This window comes from Sylvia atricapilla, chromosome 6 (genome assembly GCF_009819655.1).
Source record: "Sylvia atricapilla isolate bSylAtr1 chromosome 6, bSylAtr1.pri, whole genome shotgun sequence".
In the NCBI taxonomy this organism is placed as follows: Eukaryota; Metazoa; Chordata; class Aves; order Passeriformes; family Sylviidae; genus Sylvia; species Sylvia atricapilla.
This window is the reverse complement of record NC_089145.1, coordinates 10,026,477-10,037,935: the sequence shown is the minus strand read 5'-3', so window position 1 is coordinate 10,037,935 and position 11,459 is coordinate 10,026,477. Positions and strand designations below refer to the sequence as shown.

The 11,459-nt window shown below is 57.0% G+C and overlaps 1 protein-coding gene and 1 long non-coding RNA gene across 2 annotated transcripts; one reads left to right on the top strand and one right to left on the bottom strand.

The window, feature by feature from the left end:
* LOC136363167 (uncharacterized) lies at positions 1-641 on the top strand. Its single transcript, XR_010743909.1, has 3 exons — positions 1-33; positions 290-313; positions 430-641. It is a non-coding gene; the product is annotated as an uncharacterized lncRNA (long non-coding RNA).
* A 3,092-nt stretch (positions 642-3,733) lies between these two features.
* RAD51 (RAD51 recombinase) lies at positions 3,734-11,281 on the bottom strand. Its single transcript, XM_066320687.1, has 10 exons — positions 11,236-11,281; positions 10,251-10,361; positions 9,714-9,851; positions 9,210-9,327; positions 8,569-8,660; positions 7,797-7,891; positions 6,800-6,913; positions 6,344-6,473; positions 5,009-5,130; positions 3,734-4,744 (listed from the first exon to the last, which is right to left on the bottom strand). The coding sequence occupies exons 2-10, from the start codon at positions 10,335-10,337 to the stop codon at positions 4,621-4,623; spliced, it is 1,020 nt and encodes a 339-aa protein (XP_066176784.1). The 5' UTR covers positions 10,338-10,361; positions 11,236-11,281; the 3' UTR covers positions 3,734-4,620.
* Positions 11,282-11,459: the final 178 nt, after the last annotated feature.

Here is an 11,459-nt window from a genome sequence, read left to right as displayed (position 1 = left end):
CCGGGATTGACGGGCGGGGCGGGGCCGGCACAGGTGCGAAGGGCGGGGCCGGCACAGTGCGAAGGGCGGGGCCGGCACAGTGCGAAGGGCGGGGCCGGCACAGGTGTGAAGGGCGGGGCCGGCACAGTGTGAAGGGCGGGGCCGGCACAGGTGTGAAGGGCGGGGCCGGCACAGTGCGAAGGGCGGGGCCGGCACAGTGTGAAGGGCGGGGCCGGCACAGTGTGAAGGGCGGGGCCGGCACAGTGCGAAGGGCGGGGCCGGCACAGTGCGAAGGGCGGGGCCGGCACAGGTGTGAAGGGCGGGGCCGGCACAGGTGTGAAGGGCGGGGCCGGCACAGTGCGAAGGGCGGGGCCGGCACAGGTGCGAAGGGCGGGGCCGGCACAGTGTGAAGGGCGGGGCCGGCACAGGTGCGAAGGGCGGGGCCGAGAGGTGCGCCGGGCCCCAGAGCGGCTGCGCGGGGCGGGGCCGAGGGGATTTAAGCCCCGGGAATCGCTCTCGGAGCCATTTGCCTCTCGGCGCTCGGCTGGAGCCGCTGCGAGCGGGCCGGGCTCTATATTTCTCTTCCTCTTCATCTCTTTTCTTCCGTAATTCTCTTCCTCTATACCTCTCCTTTCTTCCCTCCCTTCCTCCCCGCCCCCACCCTCTACTTCCTCTCCCTCGGCCCGGTCCCCCCCATCCCCCTCCCTGTCCCCCTACACACCCAACCCTACCCTACTCCTCCACCCGCCCTCTCCTCCTTCCACTTTTCTCCCCACACACACTCCAGCCTTGCTCCCACTTGGCCCCTCTCCCTGCTCCCCTAACCTCCCCCAGTTCTTCTCCACTTGCCTTCAGTCCTCCCTCTCCTTCCTCCACCTTTCCTTCCTCCACTCCGCCTCCCCTTGCCCTCGCCCTATGCTGCCTTCCCCCCAGTGTGCCTTCATTTCTCCCACTCCGTCCTCTACCCTTCCTTCCCACTCCATCTCCCTGTTCCCTTTCTCCCGGCTGCCCTGCACACCCCGACCCTCCCAGCTGCCCTCCGTCCTTGTCCCCGACTGCCCCCTCTGCCCACCTATTCCCGTCCTCCATCCCCCTTTCTCCCTTTCCCCGCAGCCGCGGGGCTCGGGGCGCCGGAGAATAAAGCCAGAGGGCCGGAGCCCGGCGCCCCCTGCCCTGGCTGGAGCCCCTCACGGGGCCGGGCCCGCTCGGCGGGTGTCCCCATCCAGTTCAACACACGGCCCGACACCGCCGGGGCTGCGGCTCTCCCCACATCACACTGGGGTGTCCCCGGGGGTCGGGGCTGGGGCTCAGGGAGGGCCCCCTCCTCAGGAGGAGAGGGTCTCGGGGGGGAGTCGGGGGCTGGGGGTGGCCTGGGTTAGGGGGGTTGGCCCCCTCCTCAGGAGGAGGGGGTCTGGGGGAGGGGGGTCGGGCTGGGTTGGGGGCGGGGCGGGAGGGCCCCCTCCGGAGGAGGGGGTCCAGGGGAGGGGGCGGGGCGGAGGGGGAATTTTCCCCCTCCAGTCCCCGGCCTCTCCCCTGGGTTCCCTCCTCCGGACCGGGGCCCGGGGGGGGGGGGGGGGGGGAGGGGAGGGCGGGCGGCGTGGGGGGCTGGCCGGGAGGGGCCGTTTGTTTGTCTGGTGTGTTTTCACGCTACAGAGTGACGTGACCCCCTCTGCTTCCCCCCCACCCCACCCGCCCTCCCCTCCCTCCCTCCCTCCCCCCCCCCCCCCCCCGCCCCCGGGCCCCGGTCCGGAGGAAAGGGACCCAGGGGAGAGGGCGGGGACTGGAGGGGGAAAATCCCCCCTCCGCCCCGCCCCCTCCTCTGGACCCCCTCCTCCGGAGGGGGCCCTCCCTACCCCGCCCAGCCTCCCGCCCCTACCCCCCTCCTCCTGAGGAGGGGGCCACCCCCCGCCCCGAAACCCCCCTCCTGAGGAGGGGGCTCTCCCCGACCCCCAGCCCCCGACTCCCCCCCGAGACCCTCTCCTCCTGTGGAGGGGGCCCTCCCTCTCCCCCCAGCCCCCGACTCCCCCCCGAGACCCTCTCCTGAGGAGGGGGCTCTCCCCGACGCCCAGCCCCGAGCCCGCCCGGGGAGCCCCCACAGTGATGTGGGGAGAGCCGCAGCCCCGGCGGTGTCGGGCGGTCCCTGAGAACCGCCCCGTGTGGGGCTCCAGCCAGGGCAGGGGGCGCCGGGCTCCGGCCCTCTGGGCTTTATTCTCCGGCACCCCGAGCCCCGCGGCTGCGGGGAATGAAGGACAGGGGAGGACGGGGAGAGATGAGAGGGGATGGGGGGCGGTGGGGACGGGGGATGGGGCTGCGGAGAGAAGGGACGGGAAAGGCCAGGCGAGGGGGGAGAAGGAGGGCGGACAGAGGGGAAGAGAGGGAACAGACGGGGGTTGGAGGGTAGGCACAGGAGATGAAGGAGTGCGGGGGATTTGGAGCGAAAGACGGGGAGAATCTGAGGGAGAGAGAGTGAAGACGGGGAAAGGGGGAGAGAGCAGGGGAACACGGGGAGAAGAAAGGAAGGGTAGAAAGGAAGGGTAGAGAGGGGGACAGGAGGGGAGGTCGAAGGGCCCGCGCCCCACCTGGGGAGCGCGGACAGAGAGCCCCAACCCGCACCGTGCTCGGAGAGAGCAAATGGCGGCAGAGGCGAGTCCCGGGGATTAAATCACCTCGGCCCCGCCCCGCGCAGCCGCGCTGGGGCCCCGCGCGCCTGAGTCGGAGCCGCCCCAGGCCCCGCCCCGCCCCGGGTGGGGGCGGAGCCATCGCTCGCGGCCCCGCCCGTCACAGCGGGGCCGAACCGGGGCCGCTCCCGGCACCGGGGCTTCGGGACCGGGGCTTCGGGTCCGGGTCCCGCCCGTGTCCGCCGGGGGTCCCGGGGCCGGAGGACCGGGATGGGGCTGGGAAAGGGACCGGGCTCGCCGCTGGCGGGAGGAGCCGCTCCGGGACGGGCGCTGGGGCCGAACCCGGCGCTGCCGCTCCTCCTCCGACTGCGGCCCCGCCGGGGCTCCCGGCGCCGGGGAATGGTTTTGGAAATTTTATCCAGCGTAGGCAGATAATTCTGATAGAGAAACCACCAAATTAAAGAATATGGGGTCGGGGTAGGTGGGAGGAACGGGCAATGTTCTGCTTTAAATTACAACGAAAATAAATAAATAAGAAAAATAAATCTGTGGAACGGCTCGTTTAGTCTCCGGGGCTGGCTCCTGTGTGATCGGCCGGGATTCCAGCTGTTCGCGTGGGATTTTCCGCCTGTGGGACTGCGATGAAATGCCAGGTGCTGAGCCTGGGAGGAAATAATGGGAAATCGTTCTCCATCAGCCCGTGTCCCCAAGGTCTGGCAGTGCCCAGCGTTCCTGGCTGGAATTTGGGGATCCCAGCACAGCCCCTCCGTGGTGTCCCTGGCACTGCCCCCCATCCCTGCCCAGGGGTTGGGGGTTCCAGCACAGCCCCCCGATCCTGCTGCTTCCTCAATTCCCCTTTAACCAGGACCCTTTTTGGGGTGGGGGCCCCCAAACCCAGCGGCCTTTAACCAGCTTTGGGGGATCTCCCCTCTCCCTTCCTCACCCAACTCCCGCTGCCAAAACCCAGCCTGAGGCTCAGCTCCCCATCCCCTCAATCTCTCCAAGGAACTGCACTTGGATTTCCCAATCCAGCAGGGCAGCAGTGCTGTTCTCACTGTGTATCTTAATTGCAGTAACTGCTTAAGAAATAATTAAAAGAAATCCAAAGAATGAAGAGACAATAAAGAGCTGCCAGCTCCAACCAAGGGCTGCTCAAGCCCTTTCTCCTTGATTCGCTTTAATTAATCAATGCAAATGAACCAATTAAAACCACATTGATAGAGTTTTATTCTTTTTAATCAAGTTCTAGGGAAATACTGCAGAATAGAAAATAATCTTTTTAATCCCAAAACTCTTCTAGGAGGTCCACAGGGCAGGGCTGCACTGCACCCCCAAACTGAGAATTGGGAGAAAAGACAAACCCAGACTGAGATTCCTGGGAGATTGGTACAGCTTCTGCCAACCAGAACAATCCTTGATCTGAACACACACCTGTGAATCCCAGGAACCTGGGATGTCATCAATAGCCTCAGGAGCCTTTTTATTAAAAGCAGATTTCCACAGAGAATTAATGAAATACAGAAAATTAAATGGAAATGTGAAGGAACAGCTTCCCCAGCCCAGCAGGTTGCAGCAGCCAAAAGAAAATGAACAGAAAGATGATGGATTGGGACCATCACCAATCCCAAATCCCTGGTGTGGAATACCACCCTGCTCTGGTTTATAAATCACCACTTTTCTTAGTGGACAAACCCTTCAGCCTTGCTTCCAATCCACCAAGTTCCCAGCTGTGGCCACCAAGATTCTGCTGCACCATGTCCACAGTGGGATCCAGGGAAACACGCAGGGTATGGTCCTCTGGGAATGTTGCCAGGGAAGCACAGGGACCTTATCTGTGCCTGCAGCCCAGAGGGAGTTTTCCTCCCAACAGCTCCAGCTGTGCTCAGTGTGTCCTGACGGTTCCGCTGCTGACACACCACAGCTTCCTGTGCCCGCTGCCTTGGGAAGTATCCCTAAGGTGCCACCAAGAAAGGAGCCTCTGACAGACACAGAGTCTTAGGATTCAGGGGAAGAAAAGAAGTCTTCAGTCTTTAGCATCTCCCACTCCATCAGCATTGATAGCAAACATGGCTTCAGCCTCAGGAAGACATGGAGAGTCATAGATTTTACAGATCCTGGTCTCGCCTCGGCCTTTCCGCAGGTACAGCCTGCGGAGAGGGAACGAAACAGGTCAGGATGGACAACCTGCTCCCAAAAAATCATCCTAATCCATAAAGCATTAAACAGAGCTGTAAGAACTGCCCAAGACATTCTTCTCCCTGTGGACTGAGGGCCCAGAGCAGCACTGAGCTGAGCTCAGGCTGGGCCTGCCATGGACAGACTATAGAAACCCCAGAAGTAAAAGCTACTCAGCCAATTCCATAAAACACTCCCAACCCAGGCTCCTGGGGTATGACCATCTCTAGTCTCACCTGGTGGTGGAAGCGTGAGCAATGATATTGCCGCCAATGGGCTTTTTGGGATCTGCAGCAAACATGGCAGCTCCGTCCACCTGTGCCACCACCTGGTTTGTGATGACGACGGCCACGCCGAACTGCAGGAGAAACAACCCAAACCAAATTATTTCCACAACCAGAACAGAAAAGCAGGGAAAAGGACACAGACCTCCTGATGGCTGTAACTGTGGGATCCAGCCTCTCCTAAACAATGGGAGCAGAGGTGGAAGCAAAGCCCTTGGGACCAAATCACTGGGGTTTGTAAGAAAACCGACGAGTTTTGGCAATTGTACTGGGTTTGTACAGGCAGGATTTGGCAGCAGGGCAGCACAGAGGTGGCTTCTGTAGAAGCTTCTGGAAGCTTCCACCATGTCTGGCAGAGACATCGTGGGATGGCTCCAAGAGGGACATGCTGCTGGCCAAGGCTGGGCCAATTAGAAATAGTGGTAATGCCTCTCTGATAACAGTTAAGAAGAAATCAAAACTTGTGGTGCAGCTTCAATTCCAACTAGAGAAGAGTAGGAGTGAGAATATTGCAGAGAACAAGATGCAGACACCAAGGGCAGTGAAAAAGGAGGGGGAGGAGGCATTCCAGACACCAGAGTTGAGATTTCTCTGCAGGGGATGAAGAGATCTCCCTCAGCCTGGAGGAGCCCCACGCTGGAGCAGGTGGATGCCTGAAGGAGGCTGTGATCTAGTGGGAGATCCAGTGGAGATGGGCCCTGCTGTCAGGCTGGAGCAGCCTGTCCTTGAAGGACTGACCCCATGGAAGAGTGACCAACACTCAGCAGTTTGAGGGGCACTCTTACCTGTGGGATGGACTCACATTGCAGCAGTTAACAGGGTGCTGCTGCTTGTGAGATGGAGTCACATCAGAGAACTTCGTGGAGAACTGTCTCCTGTGGGAGGACCCCACGGTGCAGCAGGGGAAGGACTCTTCTCCCTCAGCAGTGGGAGCCTTGGGTGGATAAACTGACCAAACCCCCCATTTCCATCTCACTGTGCCACTGGAACAGGAGGTAGAACTGGGAAGGAGGGAGAAATGGGGATAAGGTGTTCCTAAGAGCTTATTTTACTTCTCATTATCCTGCTCTGATTTTGCTAGTAATGAAGTCACTTCAAATCTCTAAGCTGAGCCTGTTTTTCCCTTGATGGCAATTGATGAGTGTTTTCTTCCAGTCCTTACCTCATGTCACAAACCCTTCATGACATTTTCTCTCCTCTGTCCAGTTGCAGAGGAGGGTGAGTGAGAGGCTTTTGTGGGTGTTTGCCCAGCACCAACCCATGACATAAAGCCCAGTGAGTGCTCACCTCGTCTGCCAGGCGCAGCAGCATCCGCAGGAACCTGGCCAGGTGCATCTGCCTGGCAGAGAGCTCCCCCCTTCCTGAGTAATCCGTGCGGTACAGGGCCGTGGCACTGTCCACGATCAGCAGCGCGTACCTGGAAAAGGACACGCGGGGCTCTAAGTCTCGGTTCCAACCCCAAGCTGCCTTGAGCAGCTCTCCTGGGAGCTTGGAAATCATCAGCACTGTTCCTAACCACAGTTCTAAACTGAGCTTTCAAGTTGCTCCTCAGGCTGGCACGGAGGAACCATGAATTCCCTGTGTTTGTACAGCCACGTCAGCTGAAGCCAGCTGCTGGCACCCAGAATTCCAGCAGCAGGACTTGCTGCTGACACCTGACTGCCCATGGAGCAAGCTGGCTCCCTGGAGAGGCCAAAGGCTAATGCCATGTGGGAACAAAACCCATCAAATCAGTGTGATTACCTTGACTCAGCCATCATGGCCGAGGCCTGGTACAGCAGCTGGGTCTGGTGGTCAGTGTTAAAGCCCCGAGCATAGGCCACGTTGTCCAGGACATCGCTGCCAGACAGGCCATACCTGCAAAATTAGGGAAAATAAAGGGATGAACCTTGAGTGACAACTTCAACCATAGCAGTTAGGCAGGAGCTTTCCCAAAAGACAGGAAGAACAACTCACATCCCTGGCAGAGATAAAAACAGATGGAAAAAATGCAACCGGTGGTGATGAAAAGAGAATGGAATGATTGGAACCATCTGAAATAGATAAGAGGAAACAGCCTCACGTGATACCAGGCGAGGGTTAGGCTGGATATTGGGAAGTCTCTTAGAGGAAAGGCTGTCCAGCCGGCACAGCTTCCCAGGGCAGTGGTGGAGGCCCCATCCCTGAAGGGATTTAAAGTCATGTGGATGTGGCACTTGGGGACATGGGACAGTGATGGGCTTGGCAGCACCGGGTTGGGCATGGAGATCTCCTCCAAACTGAAGGATTCCATGATTCCAAGGACACTCTGTACACAGCCAGCACAGACACACCTGTGCTTGCTGCAAACATCATTTCACTTCCTCTCCTTTGCTTGGCTGCCAAATATTCCCTGGTGACAGGGAACATGGGAGCAGTCCTTGCTGCAGGGTGGTCCTTGCAGCAGGACTGCGAGGGCAGAGGGCGCCTTGCAGCAGGACTAGATCAAATGCCCTTCAGAAAGAACTAACAGGATCCAGCCAGTCCTGTCCTCAGCTGCTTGGGAAGCTCCCAGACCCCTCCAGTAGCAAAAGAGGGAAATCATCTCATGCCAAGGGACAATGACATGAGAGTTATGGGGAGAGAGTGGCAGGGACAGAAGAGTAACGGCAACATCCGAGCTTTCCAAAGGGAACACCTCCCAAATCAACCTCCAGGACCTGTGGAAAATGTTTTCCAACTGAGTTGTGAGTCCATCTGTTCCTGTCTTCCACTCACAGACCTTTCAGCCACGGCCAGGAGCCGCTCTGGGCGGAAGGTCCCCTCTGTGTCGATGTACATGGCTTTTCCCTCGCCGCCCCCGCGGTCTATGGGGAGCTGAAGGAGAAGGAAAAGAATGAACAGGGAATAAAGCATCCATAAATACAGCAGATATTGCCACATGCCCTCACTGAGCTCATGCAACAAATAACATCCCAGCTTATTGTGATTAAAGTCCCATTTAGCTGGGAAAAGTGAAAGGAAAGATCTGTGGTCCCTGTCACTGACACCTTCCTGTTGGAGTACCTGTCACTCTGGAGTGCCAGGACAAGGGGGAATGGCTTCCCACTAACACAGGGCAGGGATAGATGGGGTATTGGGAAGAAATTCTTCCCTGCGAAGGTGCTGAGGCTCTGGCACAGGGTGCCCAGAGAAGCCCTGGCTGCCCCTGGATTCCTGGAAGTGTCCAAGGCCAAACTGGACAGGGTTTGGAGCAAGCTGGGCTAGTGGAAGGTGTTCCTGCCCATGGAACTGGATGGGCTTTAAGGTCCCTTCCCACCCAAACCATTCTAGCATTCCAAGACTCTACACAGGATGACAGGTGTTCAGCTTTGAGCTGGGAAGTTTAGAGAGTCAACTGAATGATCAAATTAAGTCCAAGCCTCTAATATTTTATGGAACAGCACCCTTTAGACAGTAATAAACACTTAGCAAGTCAAAGAAAGTCTCCAAATTAGCAAATATCCCAAGGCTGTGGGGTCTGACTATTGGGTTGCAATGAGGTGAAGCCCCACCTGACAGGTGACGGCCAGAGTGTGACACAGCTGCGTCTTCCCAGTACGGAATTCCCCGAATAATTCTGTTATGGACCCTGTTTCTATTCCTCCTGAAGGAAAAAAACAATAATAATTATTAATAAAACTTAAGTTTAATGTACATGCATAGTCTATGGATCTGTCTCAAATATAAAAAATTACATTTACAGAGACTCAGTTAAACATTGAATTTGGTTGAAAGTTTCAAAGCTAAGAAGGAAAACTGATCATCATCATGAGGTTTGTTCATGCTGTGGTTAGGAAATTCACAGATGTTTCTGAAGATGCTGAAGAGCTGAAATGACTTGTTTTCAGTTTTGGATTACCAGAGGAATGGGGAGATGGTGATGCCTGGTTTTGTTTTCCTAAATGCATCATGGACTTAAATAAACCAGAAACATCCAAAAAACGGACAGCTCTGGGTCTTGCATCATGACTAAAAGGTCTAAAAGCTATTTCTGCAGCTTCTAAAATAAAAGCAATTATTCAAGAGCAGTCCCAGAGGTTTTTCATCCAACCAGGACTTGCTTTATGTGGTACTGTGCAAAGATCCCACTCATGGGAAAACCCCACCCCAGTAACTGAGGTTAAGCAGGAAAGAGAAATAATACAGTGCTGACCTTGGAGCAGCTTATCCAGCTCTTTGGAGCCAGTGGTGATCTGGATGATCTCTGACCGTCGTTGGTGGAATTCTGTGGCCGTGGTGAAGCCCATGGGAACCAGTTTGGCTGCCTCAGCCTGAGGGAAAACCCGAGAGAGCAGTGCCAGGGGAGTTCATGTCGTTTGTTAATCCCCCAGTAATTAATATTTCCTGCCTTGTATCATTCCATGCACATTTCATAGACCTTGCACTAGTTGGTACCCTTGAACAAAACTGAGATTCTGCTCCAAGGATAACCTCCAACATCTCTTTTTTGTGTTTTATGGAAATATTCTCCCCTTGTCCGCCACCTGTTCAGTTCAGTCCTGTCCTGGTGTGTTTTGCCTTTTCCCATCACAAGTCATGTCACACCTGTAATCACCCTTACTGCCCTTTGGAGACCTTCCAAATTCACCACAACGCTTTCAGCCAGCAGAAATAAACCTGTGGAATATCTTGGGTTAAAGTTCCAGAACATCCTTACCAAGATTTTGTCGGCTTTGGCTTCGCTGATGCCTTTAATGTTCAGCAGCTCCTTCTTTGGAGCATAAGCCACAGCCTCCACCGTGTGAAATCCAGCTTCTTCCAGCTTCTTCACATCATTGGCATTTATGCCACATTGCTGGGAGGGAGGAAAAATGACATGTGTTGGTATTTCTGGTTATTTCTGGGTTCTCTGGTTGGTTGGGGTTTTTTTTAACAGAACACCAGTAAGAATTTAGCAACAGAGATTTCAGTTTCACCTTGCTTTTAAAGAAAAAGGTTTAGGTTAGAGATCAGTAAGGAATTTTTCCCTGTGGAGCTGGTGAGGCCCTAGTGGACAGCTTGGAAATGCTCAAGTCCAGAATGGACAGGGCTTGGAGCACCCTGGGGTAGTGAAAGGTGTCCCTGCTCATGACAGGGAATGGAACGGGATGAGCTTTAAACCTTCCAACCCAAACCATCACAGGATTCCATTCTAGGAAAAACAACAGTGAGTGCATCTATGGAAAACTTCCTCCAGAGGTAACTCCTTACCTACCTCCAGCCTGGATATGAGCTGTGGCCCAAAGCTCTCCTCCTCTGCTGACGTGTCTGTGCTGGCCTCGAGCTGCATCTGCATGGCCATGGCAGCGAGGGCCCAGGACACCCCCTGGAAGGAACCAAATATTTCAGTGTTCCCTTTTAGGAATAAGTTATGTGGTCACATGAATCAGAATCAGGCAATTATTAAAGCTGGAAAAGGCCTCTGAACTGCCCCCTGATGCTGGGGCTGGGCTATGCTCCAGATCTTGCCCTTGGGACTGCCACAAACAGCTTGGAAAGGGCTGGAAGACCCTGCAGAGGATTTGTACCACCCCGGGATTGCTGAGCAGGATGGCAGGCAGGAGCTGTCACGGGAAACTGAAGGATACAAGGGAATTCACACACTCAGAATATAACATACAATATGAATATTATAATGACAGGACAAGAGGGAACGGATTCAAACCGACAGCGGGGAAATTTCCATTGAATGCTGGGAAGAAATTCCCCCCTGCGAGGGTGCTGAGGCTTTGGCACAGAGAAGCTGTGGCTGTCCCATCTCTGGAAGTGACCAAGGCCAGGTTGGACGGGGCTTGGAGCAACCCGGGAGAGCGGAAGGTGTCCCTGTCCAGGGCAGGGGGTGGAGCTTCATGGCCATTATGGCATTCCACGATTCCAACTTTCCCGGCGGCCCGGCCAGTAACACCTCCCAGGCGGCGGTCTGGAACTCCTTGGATAACCCGCACCGTGTCCCGTCATTTTGCCCATCCAGCCCTTTGTTTAGCGCTACTCAGGCCTCTCCAAAGGTGACGGCCTTCCCATCCCTCCCCCGCCAACGCCCCTCAGCCTCCCGCGGCCGCTCCCCGCACCGGGGAGGCGTCAGGGGGGGCCGAGAGGGGTCGGGGGGACCCGCGGCCCCGGTCCCGCCCCGCCCGGCTCAGCCCATCCCCATTCCCGTGCCCGTCCCTATCCCTATCCCCATTCCCGTGCCGGTCCCTCACCGCGGCCCCGCTCCGGCCGTTCGGGCGCTCCCGCCGCCGCCTCACGTGACCCGCCCGCCCGGCAGCGCGCAGGCGCAGTCCCGCCCCCGGCGGCGCCTTAAAAGGGGAGCGCGGGAAGCGGCGCCGGGATCGGGATCGGGATCGGGATCGGGATCGGGATCGGGATCGGGATCGGGATCGGGATCATGGATAGCGCCCCGGGGCACCGCGGCTTTCCTTTCTAA